General features: G+C 37.3%; 1 protein-coding gene across 2 annotated transcripts in view; it reads left to right on the top strand.

Moving 5' to 3' along the window:
• Nucleotides 1-294: 294 nt before the first annotated feature.
• Nucleotides 295-21,406, top strand: part of CAMKMT (calmodulin-lysine N-methyltransferase) — a 211,460-nt gene continuing 190,348 nt past the window's right edge. For both annotated transcript variants that reach the window (XM_071739494.1, XM_071739495.1), the window contains exons 1-3: nucleotides 295-429; nucleotides 4,608-4,774; nucleotides 12,310-12,374. In XM_071739494.1, coding sequence (XP_071595595.1) covers nucleotides 331-429; nucleotides 4,608-4,774; nucleotides 12,310-12,374 — 331 coding nt within the window. In that variant the 5' untranslated portion in view covers nucleotides 295-330. The remainder of the gene's footprint in view (nucleotides 430-4,607; nucleotides 4,775-12,309; nucleotides 12,375-21,406) is intronic.

Below are 21,406 nucleotides of genomic sequence, written 5' to 3'. Positions count from 1 at the left end.
ACCGCTGATGTCAGCGCGGGGGTGCAGACCAGCGGCGGGCAGACACGGCAGCTGCCGTGGGTTCCTCCAGTCTCTCCCCTTTCACACACACAGTTTCGTCCCGGGGCGACCCGTATTGAGGTTTCCGGTGCGCCTGGGGAGAACCGGGCGTAGCACTCCGGCAGCCCGTTTCCTCAGCGCTGCTCCGGACGGCTGTGCAACACGCTGCTGCCCGTAACAAAGATGGCCACCCACTTCCTCCCCCTCAAGCCGTAACCCGGCCGCTTTTGGCAGCCGCTGGAGACTCGGCGGCAAGTTCCCACCGGACAGGGCAGCGCTCCCCGCCACTGCATGGCCGAGGATGCCGGCTCAGCCCACCGCCCCGCCGCAGGCAGCTGCGAAGCGAGCGGTGCGGGAGCGGCAAGAGCCCGGTGGCGGCTGCTCGGACAGGTAGGGGGAGCCCGCGGGCGGGAGGGGCTGCCGGGATGGCGGGGCACGTCGGCGGCGCCGGCGGAGGGGTGGGAGTCGGCCGAAAGGCGATCCTGGTCCCTTCCCCTGAGACGGTGACGCCTTGGTGCGTTTTTCCCCGCCCGTCACCCGGGCCATGAGTGGTCCGTGAGGCCGGTAGCTCGCAGTGTCTGAGGGGTCTGCCTTGGCCCCGGCGGGAGAGCCTGTGCCCGGGGTGGTGGGGAATCAATCCTCTGGGTGCTGGGGGAGTGCGGGAAGCCGAGCGGAGGAGAGATGTCCGCACCTCTCAGGGGGGTTACGAGGAATGCGTCGCTGGGGTTTCCAGTCCTCTGTCTGGGAGAAATTGTAATTATATACATATATATATACACACACACACACACATACATATAAACACAGAGCTCGTTAAAGTGTGCCTTCAATATATCCCCAAAGGAGTCTGTGGCCTTACAAGCAGTGTCAGCAGGAGGAGGGCCAGCACCCCTTTGGCTCCCTGCGGCCTGAGGGCACTCAATACCTGTGGTTTGGCACCTGCCGCTGCAGTTGCCACCCGATTCCCCGCCCTTTGCCTCCCCCTCCTGCCCTTTCATGGGGAGCTGGGGCGACACCCCCCTCACCTGGCAGCGAAAACTCAGCCCTTTACCTGCAGGTGCTGAGGGTCTGGAGGGGGATGAGGAGGAAGAAGCAGCATCATTGTCACGCCTGCGCTTCTGCCATCCTTACTTTTCTGGGCCCTTTAGGAGCAGTGCGAAGCTGGAAAGGATTCCTCTGTGGATGAGCATATGCATAAAGTCTTAAAACCTCAAATCAGTTTCATTAGTTGTTATTGTCACTGGATGTGATATTAGGGCCCTAAATTAAATGTTTATTGTGCAAATAGCTGCCCGGAGAAGGCGGAGGGCAGCAGCAGTCAGATAGCAGCAGGGGCACCAGGCTGCAGGGGGTAACAGAGCTGGAAGCGTGGGGAGGTTAATACTGAAATTTCTTGTGTGTGTTTTCAGTCTGTAAATTTGCTGGTCCTGTTCAATAGGGTAAACTTCGTTTGACTACGTTGTAAAGCAAGAACTGTCAAAGTTATTGGTAGGAATATCAGGTTTGTCTTTGTAGGTTTCTGTTCTAGCAAGCTGTGTGCTCTGTGGCCACGCTGGTTGGTTTTTTCTTTTCAGCATACTGCCTGTCATTCATATCCCTGTCTCTTAAAATCATAAGGAACTTTTAATAGCAGTTCAATAGAGGTGTGAGGGTTGCATGTAAATATTTGAGGAGAAGGCTTCCATCTCTTCCTCACTGTCCCACATGTATATGTGACCTTTTTCTGTATAGGTGCCCTGGGTTTTTCCATGTTTGCTGGCTTTTCTGTTGATTTTTGTGTGGTACGATGAGCAAGGATCAATTTAACATCTGGTTACATCTGATCTGGTACATCTGAAGTAAAAATCAGTTCTGCACTCTTTACTACAGTGATGCTTGGATCTATCTATGGATTAGAAGAAAGAATCAACCTTCTGCAATATCTGTCTTTAAAGGAACACTGTTGAAGTGTTTCTTTCAGTGCTTTTAAAAACAAATGCTTTTCATACTTCTTATAACGCCTTATGTGAAATAAATTTTGTGCTGTGTTTATATATAAAATTTGCTTTTCTTCAATGCGTACACAAATTGATTTGCTATGGTAAATAACCTTGAGTGTGTGCTCACTGATCTGATTAAGAAAAAAGCCATTTTGTCACGTATCCTGAGAAGTTAGCTTAAGGAGCCATAGGTTTGCAAAATTACCTATGTGTTCTTTATCAGAAAAATGCTTTATATGTATATATGGCGTTTGAAGGTTCGCCATATTTTTAAATTTAGCTTGTCAGAATCAAGGAAAATGATTTTTACTTAAAAAAGAAAAAAAAGGCAAGGTAAGTTAAAAACGTAGTGATCATTATAAATGACTGGAGTAAATTTTCTAAGATTATGTTTCAAGTTCCACTGGTCTGCTCAACTGACAGCATTATCCAGTCTTTAGTTAGAGGAACAGGCATAAACTAAGTTGGCCCCTATATGTACACTAGATCCCTATAGAAAGTTTAATGAAAACTTTCTAGGGATCTCTAAGTTTTATATACATTTACCTTGCCTGTTACCTTCCTCTTGCTCTTTTTCTCACAGAAGTCTAGCTTACCTGCTTGCTGGTGTATTTTAGCTTCCAGAATTGAAAAACAAAGCTCATGAGATTTTCTGCTAACCCAGAGAATGCATTTTTTTTCCCTGTTAGTAATGGCTTGCCTTGGCTTGCAAAAAAAAAAAAAAAAAAAAAAAAAGCCCCAAACAATATGCTTTTCTCAAAATTAAGTATTGGGTTTTTTTTTTACTTGTCAAGATGGTCTGTTTTGTTTCCAAGCATGCTGCTATTATATGAAGGTCCTAATTCTGCTAGTGGTTTATTCTGATTCTCCTGTTTTGATATTTTTGCTATTTCCTTCATGTGTGTATTCTTCCAATGTGTTACAAAAGTAGAAGTAGTGTGGGCAGACATTTTTAATACTTGAACAAAAATGCCTGTGCATTTCCTACACTGAGACCTGCTGATGAAAATAGATCCAAAAGTAATAAAACTGATGCATCAGACCTGTTGTTACAAACTAACAGCATAGCAAATATAATTGCTCTGGTCACGTGTAGTATTTCCAAGATCCTGCAAAATAATAGGTCATGGTGCCAAATTGTAATGCTGCTGGAAGTGAGTGCATTTCCAGTTAAAGCACAGGCAACAAAGGTTGGGTGCAGCATAAAAAGCACTGACCCATTGTTTTGTTCTATTCATACTGGACGCAGAACTTCCAATTCAGGTTCATAAATCTGCACAGATACTTCTCCTTTGCTTTCAGATTTAGCTCTGTCAGGCAAAAAACTAAATTGTGGTGTTCTACTCAGTAGGGCTATTCCTTATAGCTCTGTTTGTAGCGATGATTTTTTCTGTTCTGTTTTTTTGTTTTGTGGTTTGTTTTTGTTTGTTCATTTTCTTCATCTCTGTGCTTATGCACCTTAATTCTAAAAATGCAATAGTAATTATTTATGTGTCCCATCCAGTGTTAGGAGAATGAAGTTAAACTTGGGACATCTCTCCTCTATCACTGACTTAAGAATTTTTGTCTGGCATGTTACTTGTCTCTTGTGAAGTGATGCAGCTCAAACAGGCTGGCTGCTGAGTGTTCCTGCATGAAGGAGCTGGTACCTCACTGGTACCTCACTGATATCTCACTGATACCTCACCCCCCAAAGATGGCTGAGTGCAGTGGATTATGCAGGACAGTGAGCCCATGTTCTCACTCTCCTGAACAAGTGTTTAAATAATTTAAAAAATGTGAATGGCCTTATTCTGTTTCTGCCACTGAGTTCTTCAGTCTCTTAGCAGAGAACTTTGTGCTGTCAGTGTATTTTGGATCACACCAAGGTTAGCTAATGCATCAGTCTCCTTATGGGAGCCTAGTAGGGGAATACAGAGTTGTGGCCTCTGGAGGTCTGGAGGCTGGGACAGGTAGAAGGTTTCTCAGCTCAGGTGAGAGTGTCAGCAATTCTGCAAGTGTGCAGCAGTAGACTTCTAGGCTAGGAAGTAGTCTTCCAGGCTAGAAAGGAGTCTTCCTGGCAAACACATATCACTCAGGCACCAAAAGAACACGTTTTGAGTTTAGTAATTTAAATTCTACACAATACACCCTTGGGGGGTTTTTTTTGGTTGTTTTTTTCTTTTCATCCATAGGGATAGTGAGTAGCACAGAAATTGTTTGGTGAGGGCACTGCTTATTCTGTGAAACTTTTATTGTGGTGGTGATGGGAGAAAAGAGAAGTAACCATTTTGCCTCTGAAATTCTGGCATGAATTCCCGCTAGAGCGGGTTTTAGAGAGGCAATTTTGTGTGCTTCTGAACACAGTACATTTGCTTTACAGTTATTGAGACATAAAAAATTCATAACCCATTCTTTTGACCCCTACTATTGATACCACTATTATTTTTCTCAGGCTTGGCATACTTGGACTGGTTATTCATAGCTATTGGCTGACAGCATTAGCTATTATGGTTGATTCCAGACTTCCCTCTTCAGTTAAATAAGCCTGTGTTTGTTCTTTTCTTGAAAATTGTATTCTTAATGTTTAATTTGTTCTTCATTTTGAAGGTTCTGAGGAAAAAGCACTTGAAAGATGTGCATCTACAACAAGTGTCTGTAAGAAGGTTTGCATCATTCAATCTCTTTTCAATAGAAGACCAGAATACAGAAGAGGAAACTGGGACCTGGGTTCAATACAAAAGCATCTTTTACCCTGAATATAGTGTGTCCTTAAGGTAACCACCATTTAAGTTTTTTGTACTTCCTATGATCTTGTACAGTACTCAAATATAAAATTCATTAGTCATTCTTCCAATGTTTTGTGTAACTAGGTCATAGTTTACAAATAAACAGTTAGATGTTATTTTTAGTGGTATGTTACAGTAAGCAGCTTGTCTGATTTTTTTTTTCTGGTACATTTCACTGAAGTGGCAGAGACTGAATGAAAATACTGATGATTGAACCTATAACAGAATGCAAAAATGAGCATTTACTTTATATTTCTAATATCGTTGTGTTTTGACGTTCTTCAGATATAAATAGGATGTTAAAAATTTAACACATTTACTTGTAATCTTAAAAAAATGTAAAGTCATGATGTTATTCATAGAATTCTAGAAGCACTTGGATACTTATCTATATCTTGCTCAACTTTCTTCTTAGAAGTTCTCATGAAGCTCAGTGATAATTTGGAAGCCAGTTTGTAAAACAAAAGAATAAAAAAATTCCTCTTCCTACAAAACCAGCTTATGGCTAATGAAGAAATCTGCTTTATATTAGAGCTGGTAAAACAAATGATGATATCTGCATTAAAAACTAAAAAAGGGCACACAAAACTAAAAAAGCTGGAACCCCTCCCAGAGCCCTCTGAAGGAGTGTTAATGAATTCTCAGTAGACTTTAGCAAAACAGAAAAGTTTCTGACTCCCATTCATTGACCACTTCTTTTCCTTTTCTTCCACTTTATTTTACTTTTCCTTGTTCAGTTTTGTACATACCTGTAACTTGGTTTTGCTTCAAGAGATATCACTACAAGGTTATAAACAAAACAACAAGAAAAATCAAACCAAAACAAGAAAAAGACCCAAGCAAAACCGCAAAACCCACAACACTACATGCAGGTTGTGTTAAATTTGCAGTAGGGTTAAATTCAAATACAAAACTGTATTAAGCCTTAAATTTTTAATTTTCCAAGCTTAGACTAGAAGGCTTCAAAAGAAAATCTTTCAATTTGAAAATACTGCCTATTTGTAATAGAACTAGGTACAGGGTTTTTTTTTTGGTATATGGACTTTTCCAGTGAACTGCCAGGGAATGCTACAGACTTACGCAGGTGCTTACTGTCTACCTAATCTCTTTGTGTAGTGTCACCATTCCCTGGTTTTAGATCCTCAGAGGCACACTGTTAGCAGGAAATGTAAGATGTTTAGGTAGAATTTAGGCTGAGTAAGTGTAGTTTGTAACCCTGCCTGTAATCTTTAATCAATCTCCTTAGTCCACTGTCATAATTTGCAGCAGACAAAGTCACTTGCGTTCGTAGTTACAGGAGTTTTAAGGTAAGAGGCAAGCTAGAGGTCACCTGTGCCAGGAGTACAAAAGCCAAGGCAATGCATGCACTTCTATTTACATCACTTCCTGTGCCATCATTTTATTTAATATTTTTTATTTGGCGAATAGTAGCTTCATTAATAATAGAAAACAGCTCAAATTGCAGACTTCGTGTTTATTCATGCATGATATTATTATTGGTGCTCATTATATAGTTTACAAAGTATGGGGATTTTGTTATTACTTTTTATGTTCCCTTGAGTTTAGGCAATGGAAAGGTAAAGTTTCTCTGCTAGAGCACCCTGGGTTCACATTGGGTTTCAGAAACTGTGTGTTGAGGACACTAGAGAGATTGTCTCCTGGTGGGGATTTTTATTTATTCCCTGTATTTTGTTCCTTTTTAGAAGATACTCAGTGATCTATAAAAAGGGTGATCACTGATCATTTTAGGAATAATGATTAGAACTTACATGTCTATATTAGGGTGATTTCTCTCTATATTGAAGTGGTGGCAATAGATAGAATATATTTATTATTTCAGAATGTTGATGGATGGTGAAGAAGGGAAGGAGAAAATACTTGCTGTATATTTTGCCAGGGATAAAGTATAAATACCCACAACAAAATACGCTTTAACTTAAGCCTGTATTTAATAAAGTTGTTTCCCTGCTTTTGCAGCAGCAGTAATTTTAGAGGGTAAACCTAACAGTTTAGCATACATACCAGAACAACAGTTCTTCTCATTGAAACATGAACAGAAACCCAGAACAGTGTGCTTGAGTATCCTTTTCATATGTCTTTTTCTAAGGAAAAAATTGTTGCTATGGCCCCTCCAAAACCTTGACAAAAGTGCTTTAGAATTTTCATCTACATATGTTTTCCTTATGCATTAACATCTTATTGGGAAAGCTCATTGCATATGTGAGATGTTAAAAGGATTGTCAGATTATATCTTGACAAGACTAAATACTTAAGAAAGTTCATAAGGTTGTTACTGGCTGTTGGCAAAGAATATAAAGGTCAAGCCATATCAGTTCAAAGGCTATCAAAACTGATCAAATTGTATATTCAGATATGCTATGACCTACCTGGAATTATTCCTCTAGAGGATGTGGGGACCAGTTTGTTAGGCAAATAGAAGCTTTGGTAGGAACTATCAGGCACATGCATGCTTCTCTGAACTTCTCAACACAGCTTGTTTCAGTAAGCTGCTATTTTTCTAACCAAATTCAGGTTGGATTCACATTTGAGAAAGAAGGGCTTATGCCATGTTTATCTTTGCTGTGTTAATTTTTAGAATAATTTGTTATAATACATTTTCCAAAGCAGGAAGCCAGAAGCACCCTTATAAAGCAATTTTTGCTTAGAAAATGTAAGCTGGATTTATGTGCCATTTTGACTAGATCCTTGACATGACGTTGTTGTTGACTCATTTTTAAAATCTCCATAATGCTCCTGGTTGAAGAGTGATCTGTTTTGTCCTCAGTGAAATGTAGTTTCACAAAACATGGTGAAAGGTGGTCTCTTGAAGATTATATACATACTGAGGTGCTTCACAGTAGCCCTGGGGTATGAAAAGGAGTGTGATTTTTTGTTGTGAAAGGTGTGTTATAATTAAATTTCTTGTTTTATAACCCAGAATCTCATTCCAGTATTCCAGTATCAGTTGGATTTGTACCATATTTGGTGCTCCTACATGCTACATCCTTCTCTTGATGATATGCATTGTGTGGCTACATACAAGAAATTACTGTTGTGTTGTTTGCTGTTAATACTAGTTGTTAAATAAATCTCTGAATTAACATGAAGTCAGCCTGGCAATGGGACTTCATGTTTATGGCTGTGTAACATGGAGAACATAGGCATGTTCTATCCATACTGGAATCTTGCTGCAGTTTTCCCATTTAGATCTGGTTACAGTAAACTGCAGTAATCTAACCTGCAGATGGAAGATCTAAACCTTATTTCTAGTGAAATTTCTTGCAAGCTTGAAGTAGAAAATAGTATGTTTCATGACAGATGTTTCCTGGCCTTCTGGATCTTTCCTCCTTTAAAATATGTTTTTATTAATAACACTTCAATTTTCAATTGTTAGCTTTGTCCATGTTCTTTTTAACTGTGGGGGTAGTTTGCTGTTAAAAAATTATGCATGTGCTAAATATGTGGTTTCTTCGTGATAAGATAATATAATAAGTAAGTAGAGCCATGTACATTTTTTTAATTTAATATTGAATTTCTAAATCTTTCTATTCTTAGGAATGTGCTTTTAAATTTTGTATGAATAGTTTTAGCAATGAAGTGATTATAGATCATAAAGATTCAGTGTCTCACTGTCTCACTGTGGAGATGGTATCTGTCTTTTAGACAGGAAAATTGTTCTTTTATTAGAGTTAAAAAGGGAGCAATCAATATCTTCAAATTTCCTATTTCAGGATATAGATTTACTTTGAAATTGTAGGCTCATTTTAAGCAATTAGAGAAGAAATAAGTTATTTCTGTGGTAAAATATTTTCCATTGATCAGTCATTTGATGTTTCAAATACTAAAATGCTGAGCTAAAAAGAACAATGTGAGCAGCTTGCAGGAAGGGTTAAATCTTTTTAATGACTGTTAAGTGATCTTTGCAAAATGTCATGTCTTCATTCTGAATATGAATGAACCTTTCAAAAAAAAACAACCTGAAAGGAATCATTAGATGATTCTAGACCTTAGGTTTAGAAATGAGGCATGTTTGTCTGTTGCAAGTAGTGTGTTAGAAGATGGTTTGAGTGAATTTCACTGGCTATTCCTATAGGGTATTTCTGCTAACAACATTTTGCAGTTTCAGTGGATTTTTATTTTAGTGATAGACATGGAAAAAAAAAAAAAAAAAAGCAGTATTAAGGCTTGGCTACAGGAGGAGGAAATTGAGGAAAGAGAGAGAAGTGATTTGGCAAGGTATTTCTTTCATTCACTGATCAGTGTAAGACTGTTCCCTATGTATATTTGTAGAAAGTATTTTTAGTGAGAGAAGGCATTAGTTTGGTTTCTCACCATAGTAAGCTGTGGTGTTGATCAGGAGTGGAAGAAGAGTTACTGTATTTTCCTATATTCTGGCCCAGAAAAAGCTCCTGTACAGACAATATGTGTAGTTAACTCTGAGATTCTTACTGCAATGAAACTTGGTGACACTATCAGGCCTTTTTGTAAAGTATCCTTGGCAGTAACATTTTACCCCTATCCTACCTTTTGTTTTCCACAAATATTGTAGTTTTATTTTGTATCCATGCTAATAATGTATGATGATATGTTGTAGGTTTTGGTTTGGTTTCTTTAAAATTTAGAATAGTGTATGTAGGCTTAGTTTTTGTGTTTTTGAAGTTTTATGTTGTTATTTATTTGTATTAGGGATAACTTAGTTTTGTTTCATTATAGTTTTGTTTCATTATACCTTAATAGGGAGCTACTGAAGGATTATTTTTAGTCTATATCTGCAGCTACTTATAAATACATGTGAAAGTCTGCTGCTTGTGCTGCCCGAATGGGAGAGGAAGGAACATTAATATATTTTATAGAAATCTCTCTCTTTCTCTGACTTTATGGAGAGATCCAAAGTTGATTTATCATTCTAATTTCCTTTGTTAGTTCCACAGATACTAATGTGGAGCAGTCTTAAGATGGTCTATACTGATAACATAGTTAAGACCCAAGAGGTGAGTTGTGGAGTAAATGAGAGCAGCTTTGCTGTCCAGGTGACTGTTGGGATGATGACAACTCCCCCCATTCTAGGAGATGGAGCTTGCTCCCTGCTTTTGTTCAGTGAAGGTTTCATAAACTGATCAGGCTGAAGGAAGCAGCTGTTAAACCCTGTTGTGTTTCATGATGAGTGTGGTGTGGGTATCTGGAAAACCGAGGAGAAGGGCAAGTCCCTCATAGCAAAGCTGGATGCTTCTCATCATTAAATTATGGCTCACTTATGTGCTTGCCCTGGATGGTATTTGTGAAAGAAAAAAAGAGATTGCTGAGGCAGAATTAGGGAAAGAGACTCTAGAATGTTGCAGGAAGTCAGAAGAGGGGACCTGTGCACAATGCGTCTCCTGGCCAAGACAATAACCATTGGGTGTGTTGTATTTGTACTTGGACACTACTACCTTTTGAAAAATGTAAGAATGTGTTTTGTGTGTTGATTTTAGTTATGGAAAGAATGTTTTTTAGCATGTAAGAGGAAGGACTAATCCTTGATGAAAACTGAAAGTACCAAAACTAATAATATAGATAGAAAACATTCAATGAGTTAAATAAAACATCACCAAAATGCCGAAGTAATTAAATTGTATTCTTCTCTAGACCAGCACACTCCACTTCTTTTTTTTTTTTCTTCATAGCATTCTGTTGAACTACAGGTGCTTGATTGCTAAATTGCTCATCCTCAGCTTTGTTTGCTTCACTTGGAGATTTTAATGATAAATTTTCTTTATATGTGGGTTATGTACGTAAAGAAATTGAAGGGAGAAAAAAATCCAAACCAAAACATGTTATCTAGTACTAATCTACATGCCAACAAGGATTAAAATATTTCTTTACTGTCTTAACATCTTACATTCATTAGTGTCTGAGACACTATGTGTCAGACATACCCACTGTTACAGAGCTTGTAGGATGCTCAGGAGTCAGCGGGGGAGAGTTTAAAGGGCAGCTCTGAGGTTGGAAGGGCCTCTGATCCTGTCAAATTTCTTGCCTCTTCCCTTGAATTCACTCTCTTCCACCAGTTGGCTCATCTGATTGAAAACAAATTAAAAAAAACCCAAAAAACAACAAACAAGAAAACCAAAGTTCATCTTAGTCCCAACAATCTGTTGAAATTCTTGCAGGCTTCCACTGTAGCTGGGGAGTGTAGTTTTGGTTTGGTTTTATGTAATTAGGAAGAGAGCTCTAAAGTCCAGTCAAATCATTCACAATATCTTAAATATATTTTGTTGCCCCTGTTTACAACCTCATTTCAGTTTCTGTTAACTTGATTTCTTGATTTCCATTTGATTTTCCTTTTTTTTTTTTTTTAAGAATTGTTCCAATTCCTGTTTCACGCTTCTCAAAATTTGACATGTTAATGTTTCTATATTTAATAGTTACGCAATAGTTGTCAGAATCTGCAAATAGCTTGTTTTGCTCTATAAAGATACAATTTTATATTTGCAAAAAGGCTAATTTTTTTTTTTTATTTTTTTTTTTTTGTCATTTTACAACAGTCCTCTTTCAGGAAATAAAAGTGGAGAGAATGAGAACTAATTTTGTAGGTCTTAGAATTGTTGATTTCTCCCATTTTTTCAGTGCTTCATAGTAGTATGTTCCTGAACAGCCTTTGAAGCTATATTTGAAATGTTATTAAAAAACTGTATTTTAGGGTTTTATTGCCTTGCTGAATTCTTTTAAGATTTTTAAATGCATCTATGAAACATACTGTGGTCGGATTGTTGTATAGTGGAAGTTTTGGTTGTTTTTTTTTCATTTTTGGGCCTAGATTAGCCCAGATATAGAACAGTTAAATAGCGAGTTGCTTTTGTGTGTGTGTGTGTGAATCCAGCTAGCCTGACATTTAGAGGAAGCTTTTTAATGCAATTTTTAATTTGGCTTTGGTGCATCTTCTTTCTTCTGCTGTCAGTATTTTGCTCGTTGTGTTCTAAAATTTGCAGTTGATTTGTGAATTTCTGTTAATTAATGTATTATCTTAAGATTGGAATTTTTATTTCACTTAGGTTATGCAAATGTAAAACCAAAGAAAATGCAGTTCCCTAAGCATAATAATCACATTCATTGTTCACGATAATTAAATTAAGTGTTCTTGATACTGTGGGAGAAAACAGGAATGTATGTACAGCTGCTCTTCAAAAACAGTCTTTTGTTTTTCCTCTTCAAAGAAACCACTTTACCAAAATTCTTCTTTTCCTATACATGACTTCTGCAATGAAACAAAAAATGCTGCTCTTTGGAAATGTTTTCATTTTGATAAAGTGTTAGTTTTTGAGAAGCATATTCCTTGTTCATGGATTTTAGTGGTAGAACTCTGAAGATTCTTGATTGTCCCCTTGCTTTCCCCCTTGTGGCTACACTAATACCTGTTTGCCACTGGTCTGTGAAAGGGGTTCCTGAGAACTGAATGGGTGCAGTGAACTTCTTTGCTGAAGAGGTGAAATGGTGGGGGTCTTTTATTGTTTATATGTTGGTAAATTCACTGTGCTTTCTTCTAGATTTCACAATGGACTCCTGAATGTTCAAGATGTGCTTACAAGTTTTGACAACACAGGGAATGTCTGTAAGTCATTGCTTATTTAAATACAGTACTAGAAGTCAGTGCAATACAGTAGAAGTCCAATTGTGTCAGTACAAAGTATTTCAGTATGAGGCCTCAGTAATAATTTCATTCAGCTTAGAAACACCAGTACTGTGGTCAGAAATACAGATCTGCCTAACATAGTATTTTATGTTTTATGCTGTTTTATGTAAGCACAGTTGTATGTGTGGATTAACACCTAAGTCATTCCAGTGAAGGTTATTTTTGGTTATGTGATGGCACTTGAGCAGCTGAACTGGGTTGGGTGAAAAATGAGTTTATCCCATTGATTTGTGTTGGCCAGGGGACAGCAGTGGCTGAGGAACAGCAGTGTAAGAACACAGGGAGCAAACTGTGGTAGTTCTAGCTTGAAGGGGGCAAACTCAAACCAGACAAAAAGAAAAGCAAGCACACAGCCCAGCTGTGAAGTTGCTCCCCACAGAATGTTTGGATCCTAGTACACAGCATGAGTTCAAAATTGGAAAGGGGAAAATTGTTCAGGAAGAATTCACTGTGGCTATTAACTGTAAAGAGAAGTGGTGGAGAATTAATGGGGTAGTAGGATGATATCTTTGTCCTGATCTTTCACTCTTGTCTAAGCATCAGTTACTGGCTGCATTAACCTGAGGCAAGATGAGTGGACCTTCAGTGTGTGACCTAGTATGGCTCTGCTTCAGTATACTTATTAATAAAATTATCTGTGGTATTAATGGACTTAAATTATAAAATTGTGGCAGATCATGGAAAGAAGCTGAGTAAAATATCTAAATATATTTGATGTAATGAATAATGACTATTATATAATTAACATTTACAGATATTCAGATTTGGTTTGTTTGTTTTTAAATGAGCAAACGGAATAAATTTGCTCTGTACACTTTCCAGATACTCAAGAAATGTGCACATATCTCTTCCTCCTCAAAGCAATGATACAGAAACTGTACTAATACACCTCAAAACTCCAGTTTTAGTATTCCACAGCTATGTTTCAATAAACATTGACTTTTAATTAGCAAAAAAGATCAATTTATTTAATAATTTTTTTCCTTGAAAAGGAAAAGGTAATTATAAAATATGTGCTCTCCTTTTTAAAATCTGTTAGCTTTCATTCAGTTCTGAACATTGAAGATACCTGTGTGGTCTTCTCAGAAAGTACTTGAGCATCTACCTGTAATTGTTGCTAAAGAGTAATTTGTTCTCTGATTTCTGAATGAAACTTACATCCAAGGGACATATTAGCATCCAGAATAATAATATGAAGGCTGAGAAATAAAATCCACATGTTGTAATTATGGTTGTCATCAGCTACAGATCTAGACATCATGAGCTGGATTGTAAAAACATCTAGATTTAAGACATTTAGCATCTGACAGAAAATGCTTTGCTTAAATTGCGGGAGGCATTGAGGGAGATTTAATGTTGTAGATTGTCACAATAAGAAGCTAGAAAGACTTTTATAACAAGTTAAAAAACTAGGAAAAAATTCAAGCTGAGGTTCTGGATCCAGAAAAAATATTGTTATATTACTTCACTGTATAACAACCTGGGTATTTTTCTTCAACAGAAGGGGGAAACCTTTTTTTTTTTTTTCTCCTTTTCCCCTCCCCCCCCCCTTTTTTTTTTTTCCCTCCTTTTTTTTTTTTTTTTTCTTCTTTTTTTTTTTTTTTTTTTTTTTTAATATCTAACAGTGTTTGAATACTAACCTTTACATACTGGATCAAGAGAGTGTACCTTACTCTTAAGCATGCTAATACAATTTCATGATCTTTGTTCTTTCTGTGAGTACTTAAGATTGTGATCAATCTACACAAATTTCCTTGTTAGCACAAATAAGTTACTTTGCTGAAGTTTTCATATGTTTTTCTATTGTTAGACATGCTGTGGGTTCTTCTGTTAACTTTTTTTTTCCAGTGTTTCAGCTACTTTTGTATTGATTGTACATGATAGAGCAAGACTTATACTCTAATAGACACAACACCAGTGCTAACACTGAAGTAATACAACACTTGTAGTGTTTGCCAAGTCATTTCCAGAATCACTGCTTCCTGAGTTTTAAATGCCTGTGCCTGCCAGTGTCTGTCTGTATCAGTGCACATATTACTCTTGTATACCCATTTTACTAAGCATTCTAGGTTACAATCTGTCAGGATAAGTGTAAAATAGTTATATTTTGGCAGCATGCAGTAGTGGCTTTGTGGTTGATCAGACTCTTCTGATGCCACCTGCATGGAGTCAATGTCCTCAGTGCCCAAGCCAGAGTAACCTCGTGTCTGTCACACCATCCTAGCAAAGCTTCCCCAACCTCTGAGCTGCTCGTTTTGGATTATACCTGCCTGAATTTGTGTGCACTCCCATTATCCTTTGATTTGAATTGGTTCTTTCTTTGACCTTTTTCTGTGTATTTCTTGTCTCTCTTTGTGTTAAGTCACATTGGAAGTGGCAGGTAGTAATTCTGCCTCCTTTTACCCCCAAAGGTAACTACAGTTGAAGCATTTCTAAAGTTAGATCTTTATTTTACAACTGCTGTGATGTACTTAAAGAACTTCATAGTATCAAATGATAGTCTAAAAAACCCAAACATTTCTAAAATGGTCTTTAACAGTGCTAGATAATTTCTTCTAATTTCTAATATTAATGGAGGTAGCCAGTATTGAACTTATTAACAGTCCCATCTACAGCAGCATGCTCTGTAAAGGGATCTATTGAATAATTGTAGACTTTAATGCTTGTTTAAGACACACTGCAAGGTCAGAAGTTATTTTACTGGACACTAAACTTCACATAAACAATTTGGATGGAGTTATCAAAGAACAGTTAAATATTTTAGTATTCTGTGTGTTTGTTTTGGATTCCATATTGAGGATTTATCAGGAAGATTAATATTTTGTTAAAGTTTGAAGATTTTGAGACCACTGTGTATTAAACATTGGATTTTGTAAAAATGGAAGGGTGGCATATTACATCCTTTAAAACATATTAATTTGTTTCAAATTACATGGTTTGTGTTGTTTTGGCAGGAGGTTTTTTTGCTTCTTCTAGTAATGTTTTTAAGTACCCTGTGTTGAAGCAAGCTTATTCCAGGAGCATTTCTATGGCCTTTTTGTTTCACTTTTTGATCTTTCTGCTTATGGTCTTTAACAGCCACATCACCATACACCACCAAAAGAAGAGTGGTAGAGCAGAGTTCAGTTAATACCATTTTCTCTATGCTTCTACTAGATATCAACTAAATACAAGATGTACCACTAGCTGGCAGCATTATATAAAATATCAATATGCAGCTTTTGAGTAATACTTATGACTGCTTCCAAAAGTGCTCCCTTAGTCTGGTAAGAACTTCAGGGCAAAAGTGGAGCCAGCTGCAGCAGCTGTAAATAATGTATTGTAGGATACCAGGTGTTAACTCCAGACATTGCCTCTGCATTATGTCTTATTCAGACTTGGTACTTGCACTTGTATTCTGCCTTCAGAAAGATTTCTGAAGATTTATTTTAATTTTAGGATTGCTGCTGTGAATTAAAATTCACCCTGCAAATTACAATTGATTTTCGTTTTTCCCAGAAAAATGTATTTTTTTTTCCTGACCTGCTCATCCTTTATGCTAGTGCAGTCTGCATGTGAAAACTCTAAAAGAATTCTCCATACAAACAGCATTCAGTGTTAAATGCACTGCATTCAGGTTTAATTCTGTGCCTAAACAGGAGGCAGGGAAAAGAGGGCTGCTGTGAAGGAAAGGATCAGTCTGTTTTAGACAATGCTATGCCAGCTGTTGGAAAGCTGGTACATCCTGAGAGCATCTCTAGTCCCAAGACAGTTCTTTAATAGAACTGATGGGTTCCAGGCAGAAGGTTCTGTGGTGGCACTGTGGGATTTCTGGATCAGTTGGATCCAGAAACCATGTGCCAAGCTCATCCTAGCAGAAGAAAAATCACTTCTGCAACACTGTTCCAAAAAACAGTGAAAAGTCTGCAAGAACGAGCTTTTGAGTATAACCTGCCTCTGCCTAGTGGAAGAAAGCAGTTATGGCTGAAACACTTGCATAATTATATCCCTGCAGAAATAATTTCAAGTTATGTATATATTTTAAAAAGTGAGATTATCAAGGGCCAAAACATACACCTCTTTACGAATTGCCACCAGTCTAAGCAAGCTACAGTGTCTGTAAAGGAGAATTTTTAGCAGTGAAATACATCATGTTTTGAGATTTTCATCTACTATCTTACCTGATAACAAAGAAACAAGATATTCCAGAGTACTCAAGTAGGAGAAAATTGCAGATATAATACTTGTAATAGCACAACGTTTCCTTGTAAACCGCCCATAGCATTAGTTAATAATGTAACCATTTTCAGGAAACAACGCACTCAATACATGTTAATTTTACTTTCTACTTGGTTAATTAGATGTTTTGGGACTTAAAAAGCAGCAGAGGGTGCTACAGTTACAGAGCTACCCCGACACAGACTGCTGCTCCTGGAGGCACGGAGATCCTGCAAAAACTTCAGCTTTCAGCTTGGGATAGATGGATGAATTGCTTTGAATCTTGTTGCCTTTGTATTTACAGGGAAAGAAGGTAATCGGTGTGAAAACCAAAATAAGTAGAATTATGTACTAGGTTTTTTCTTGAAAAATTTTTTTCAAGAATTTTATTGCTGGGAAATGTCGCATCGTTTCCTGAAAACAGTGTTGGGTTATAGCTACACCTACTCACCACCCTCTCATCTGGTTTTGTTTGTGCTAATTTATGTTTAGAAATGTTGGGAAAAAATCGGGGTTTTTTTTTTGTTTTTCTTTGTTGTTTTCTCCCAGTTTTAGTTTTCACTTCAGTGGGGTTTTTTGGTTTTCTTTTTGTTTGTTTGTTTCTTTTATTTTTGTTTTTTTAACAGATTTTTTGTTTTTTAACAGATTGTCTTAATTTTAAAATTATGCTTATTTAAAACTTGGCATTGTGTAACTACTTTCTTCCTTTTTATTTACTAAAAAGGTTTAAATCCTACTTTAAAACAAAGAACCTTTACTTTCTTCCTTCCTCTCAAGTTACTAGAGCAAGAGGGGTGTCTTCTTTCCCAGTAGTAGCGTAGGAGAATGTGTTCAGAGAGCTCTCAAAGCTGTCTGAACCCCCCTGTGAAGAGATGGTGGCACCTCCTGATTTATCATGCCAGCAAGAATAGATGGCATGAACCTACTTGGGGAAATGCATAGGATGGCAGCAGAGATGCTCCTGTATTTCATGTAACATAACCTAGAATCTCTAAGAGAACAGACTGCATTTTTGAAGTGCTGCTGTGGAAGTCTCCCCCATTTTTTTAGAGAAAATGTATCGTTTTGTGTAGTGAAGAGCATACTGCTTTGGATATGCTTCCTCCTTCTCCATGCCTCAGTGACTATTTTCACCTGAAGAAACTTCCCCTGGTTGTCTTCTGAGTCTTCTCTCATTCCACCTGTGCAGCATTTTCAAATTGTTTACCATGTCAGAATCCCACACCTTCTTGAAAAAGTCAAGGAAAAATAAATTGACTGGAAGAGTGTTTGGACAGCAACAATACATGTTGTTCTGAATGAAATATTGTATTTATGATACCTACAATTTACTATTCACTATGCAGCTTCCTTTTAAATAAAACATTTCATGATCAGGGTTAAGAAAAAACAGCTGTTTCCTCCCTCCCCCATCCAATTCACTTCAGTGATTCAGTTTATAGCATCATCCCAAGAAGTCACATTGATATAACTGGCATAAAGCGTATGGAGTGGAGCAGAAAATAAGTATATGGGGAGAAGCAGGTACCTTTTAAATTACTCTTGCTACCAGAACTGTTTTTATGAAACTGTTCTCTGATGGAACGTCAGTGAGTTGTCTGTTTTAAGTACTATCCTGCAAAGATCTGTTTTCCTCCACTGACTAAAATCTTTTTATCAGTAGCCTATATGTGAAAAGAATAATTATTATTGTAATCAGGGATCTGTTTCTTTTCAAGTATTTTTTTTCTATTACTTATTCCAGTGTCACTTTAAAATATGGAGCCAGCTCAGAGAAGTGGGAGGTGAAGAGGCTCAGCTGAGCTCCTCCAAGTTCCCTCTTTCTTCCTTGATCAGTTTGAAGTTTTTCTAATAATTGGTTCTTCTGCTCAGCAGATTCCTCCTCATGAGATTCCTCAGGAGAACCTTTTAGTAAAAATATATGAATCTATTAGAGCAACTGCAGTTACTCTTCTGTATTACTGAGCAGTGTTTTGTACCTTGGCACTCTTATTAGCTGTGGTTTTGCATCAGATCTGTTGTCTTAATTTTTATGAAAATTGTTGACATAAGAATGTTTCTAAGTGTACTACTTGTGCTAGTCTGACTTTATGCACTGGTGTTGACCTTCTATAGTCTGAAGTGCTTTTGAAAGTATTCCATATGTGTATTACAAATGGGTTATCATGAGAAGTTGAATCTTTTGGTTTAAATTGAAGATTTGAAGATAATACCTTTAATTAGATAGACTGCTAGAAGAAAAATATGAACCATTTAAATGTCTTTTTACATATTTCACTTATAATTTAGCTTGTTGTCCAGTAGATGATTGCATTTTGGGTGGAACCGAAATATTTAATTCCTTTTACTTGTTATGTTCTAACTATGCTTTCAATGCTGTTCTTGACAAAAGTAGAGGCATGGGTGCAAACATGCCCAAGAAAAGACATGCTTTGGGATACTTTGCTGAGTAGCTGCCTTTTGTTCAATACCACTCAAAGTTGCTGATGGGATGTGATTACACATCAGATGGGGCATTTCTTTCTGTTGTAATATAGTCTCAGCTCTGGAGTGGAAATAGCAAGGGTAGTCCCTGTTCTTAATTTTCTCTGCACAAAGGTAACTGAAATGTTATATATAACTTGCATCTTGTGTTGGTTTTGTTTCAAGTCTTTTTAGAAAACTTTTTAAAAGATGCACTGTATTTCATTTTTTAAAATCATGTTCAGGTGGGTTAACATATCTTCTTTTGAAAATGCCAGGGTCCACCTGCAAAAGACTTGAGTGAGTAGCCCATAAAATAGATGCAGAACATACTGGTTCTAGGAATGGTGATTTCTTCTCTCTTCTCCTTACTGGTAGAAAATATCCACTGATATGTAATGGTAGTCTTTTTTCACCAGGGCTTAAACTTACTATTATTTCGCTCATTGACAAAAAGAAATATTTTGTAATAGCTTTTTAGTTGTTTGAAGTCATCACATGACCTTGCCTGGATGTTGAGCAAGTTAAATTCTATCATTTTTTCTTAAGCTACATTTTTGCTAGCTGCTAACTTTTCTTTAGACTCAGTACATTTGGTTTTTATCATTCTTGAAGAGTGTTTGTCAAAACTGGCCACAATAGTCCCGTTGAGAACTTCATAATGCTCGGTAAAACTGGTGATTCTGTATTTTACAGCCCATAATACCAGTATTGTATTTTTTTCTCTTACAACAGCATGACTTTGACTCATGCTGAGCTTTTGACCTGCTGTAAGATCCTGGTCCCCTTCAAAAGGACTCAGTTATTCCTGATTGTGTGTTTATTCAGCAGGTTATTCTTACCCAACTGCAGTACCTGGTATTTGTCCCTGTTGAACTTTTCCTTTGTTTCCAGACTGCTCCCAGTTCATTACTTTTGTCCTCCAAAGCCAGTCTTTCAACATACTGGCCTTCCTAAGTCAATATATTGCTCATTTAATAAGCATATTCCTTCCATCAGTAGGTGATTAATGACAACAGTGAACAGAGCACAGTCTGGTGTAAGCAATTATGAAATTCCACTTGATAAAATCACCTGCTTTTACTGTAAGCCATTGAGAATTATTCTCTAGAGTCAGTTTTCTCAATGGGCTCTGCACCTGTCCTAACCAAATTTTACTTACAATTTCTGATTACATTGTTGGAAGACTTTCTGAAGAAAGACATTTACTGCCTCAGCCCTATACACAAGCCTCTTGTCATGTTTTTCTGGTGAATGGTTTTTGAATCAAAATCTGTAATTTATTTTTTGTTGTTTATCATGGAATATGCAACAAAAAAAATGAAAAACAAGAATCTTTTTTGAGTTTGTAATTATGTGAAGATGAGGGAGAGGATGAATTGAACGAAACATTATACTTAATTATAGAATGCTTTATTGTCTTCTGCATTGAAAGTCACCTGTTAATTTTCTTTTTTATCATTTCATTCACTTCCTGAAAACCATTATTTTAAATATTTGTAGGACAGATGCATCCTGTCTAAGGTTCTATGCATAGAACACCTGTCTATGCGTGCACCTCCTATCTCCCAACGTTCCATAATTTTGTGATGGAATGTGAAATAATGCAAGATGTTTTGTTTGTTGGTTTGGGGTTTTTTTGGTGTTGGTTTTTTTTTGTGTGTTTTTGTGGGTTTTTTGGGTTTTTTTTGGTTTTGGGTTTTTTTTTTTTTTTTTTGTGGCACTTTTGGTAATTTGGGAGTACTCAAATATGTTTGTGCTGCTTGTACATGGGAAATTGTGCCTTTCACTATCTAGATTTTTTTCCCCAGTTTTTTTTTAGGTTTGCCTTTATGCTTAGGCCAGTTCCAATGTTTTGAGGCAATGTTTTGTTGCCTTGTTTAAATGTGTGTTTTATATTGGCTCACTGTACACTCCCCAGAGCACCTTTTTTTGATATTAATTAATCTGAACAATATCTGTGAAATAAAGATTAGATCTATTGTACAGGCAGAACTCTCAGGAACTTTTAGATTTGTTACAGAACTATCCATGGAGTAGAAACTGGAGACAGAACCAAGATGTCTTGCAGTGGGGTTATGCTGAGAGCCACCATCAGACCCGACTTCTGACCAGTCCCAGATGTGGGTTTATTGTAGGCTCTGTTAAATTGTGCAGCACTACATTTCCAGGGATGTCTGCTTATTTTAAGTGCCACCCATTTGGTTTATCTAAAGTGAAGGACTTAGAGCTGTGTCAGAAAAGAGATTTGGGCGCTGCTGAGCTGAATTTTAGGTGTTGTGACAATAAAA

The sequence above is a fragment of the Heliangelus exortis genome, chromosome 3, assembly GCF_036169615.1.
Source record: "Heliangelus exortis chromosome 3, bHelExo1.hap1, whole genome shotgun sequence".
In the NCBI taxonomy this organism is placed as follows: domain Eukaryota; kingdom Metazoa; phylum Chordata; class Aves; order Apodiformes; family Trochilidae; genus Heliangelus; species Heliangelus exortis.
The sequence above is the reverse complement of the archived record's forward strand: the minus strand, read 5'-3'. Positions and strand labels throughout refer to the sequence as shown.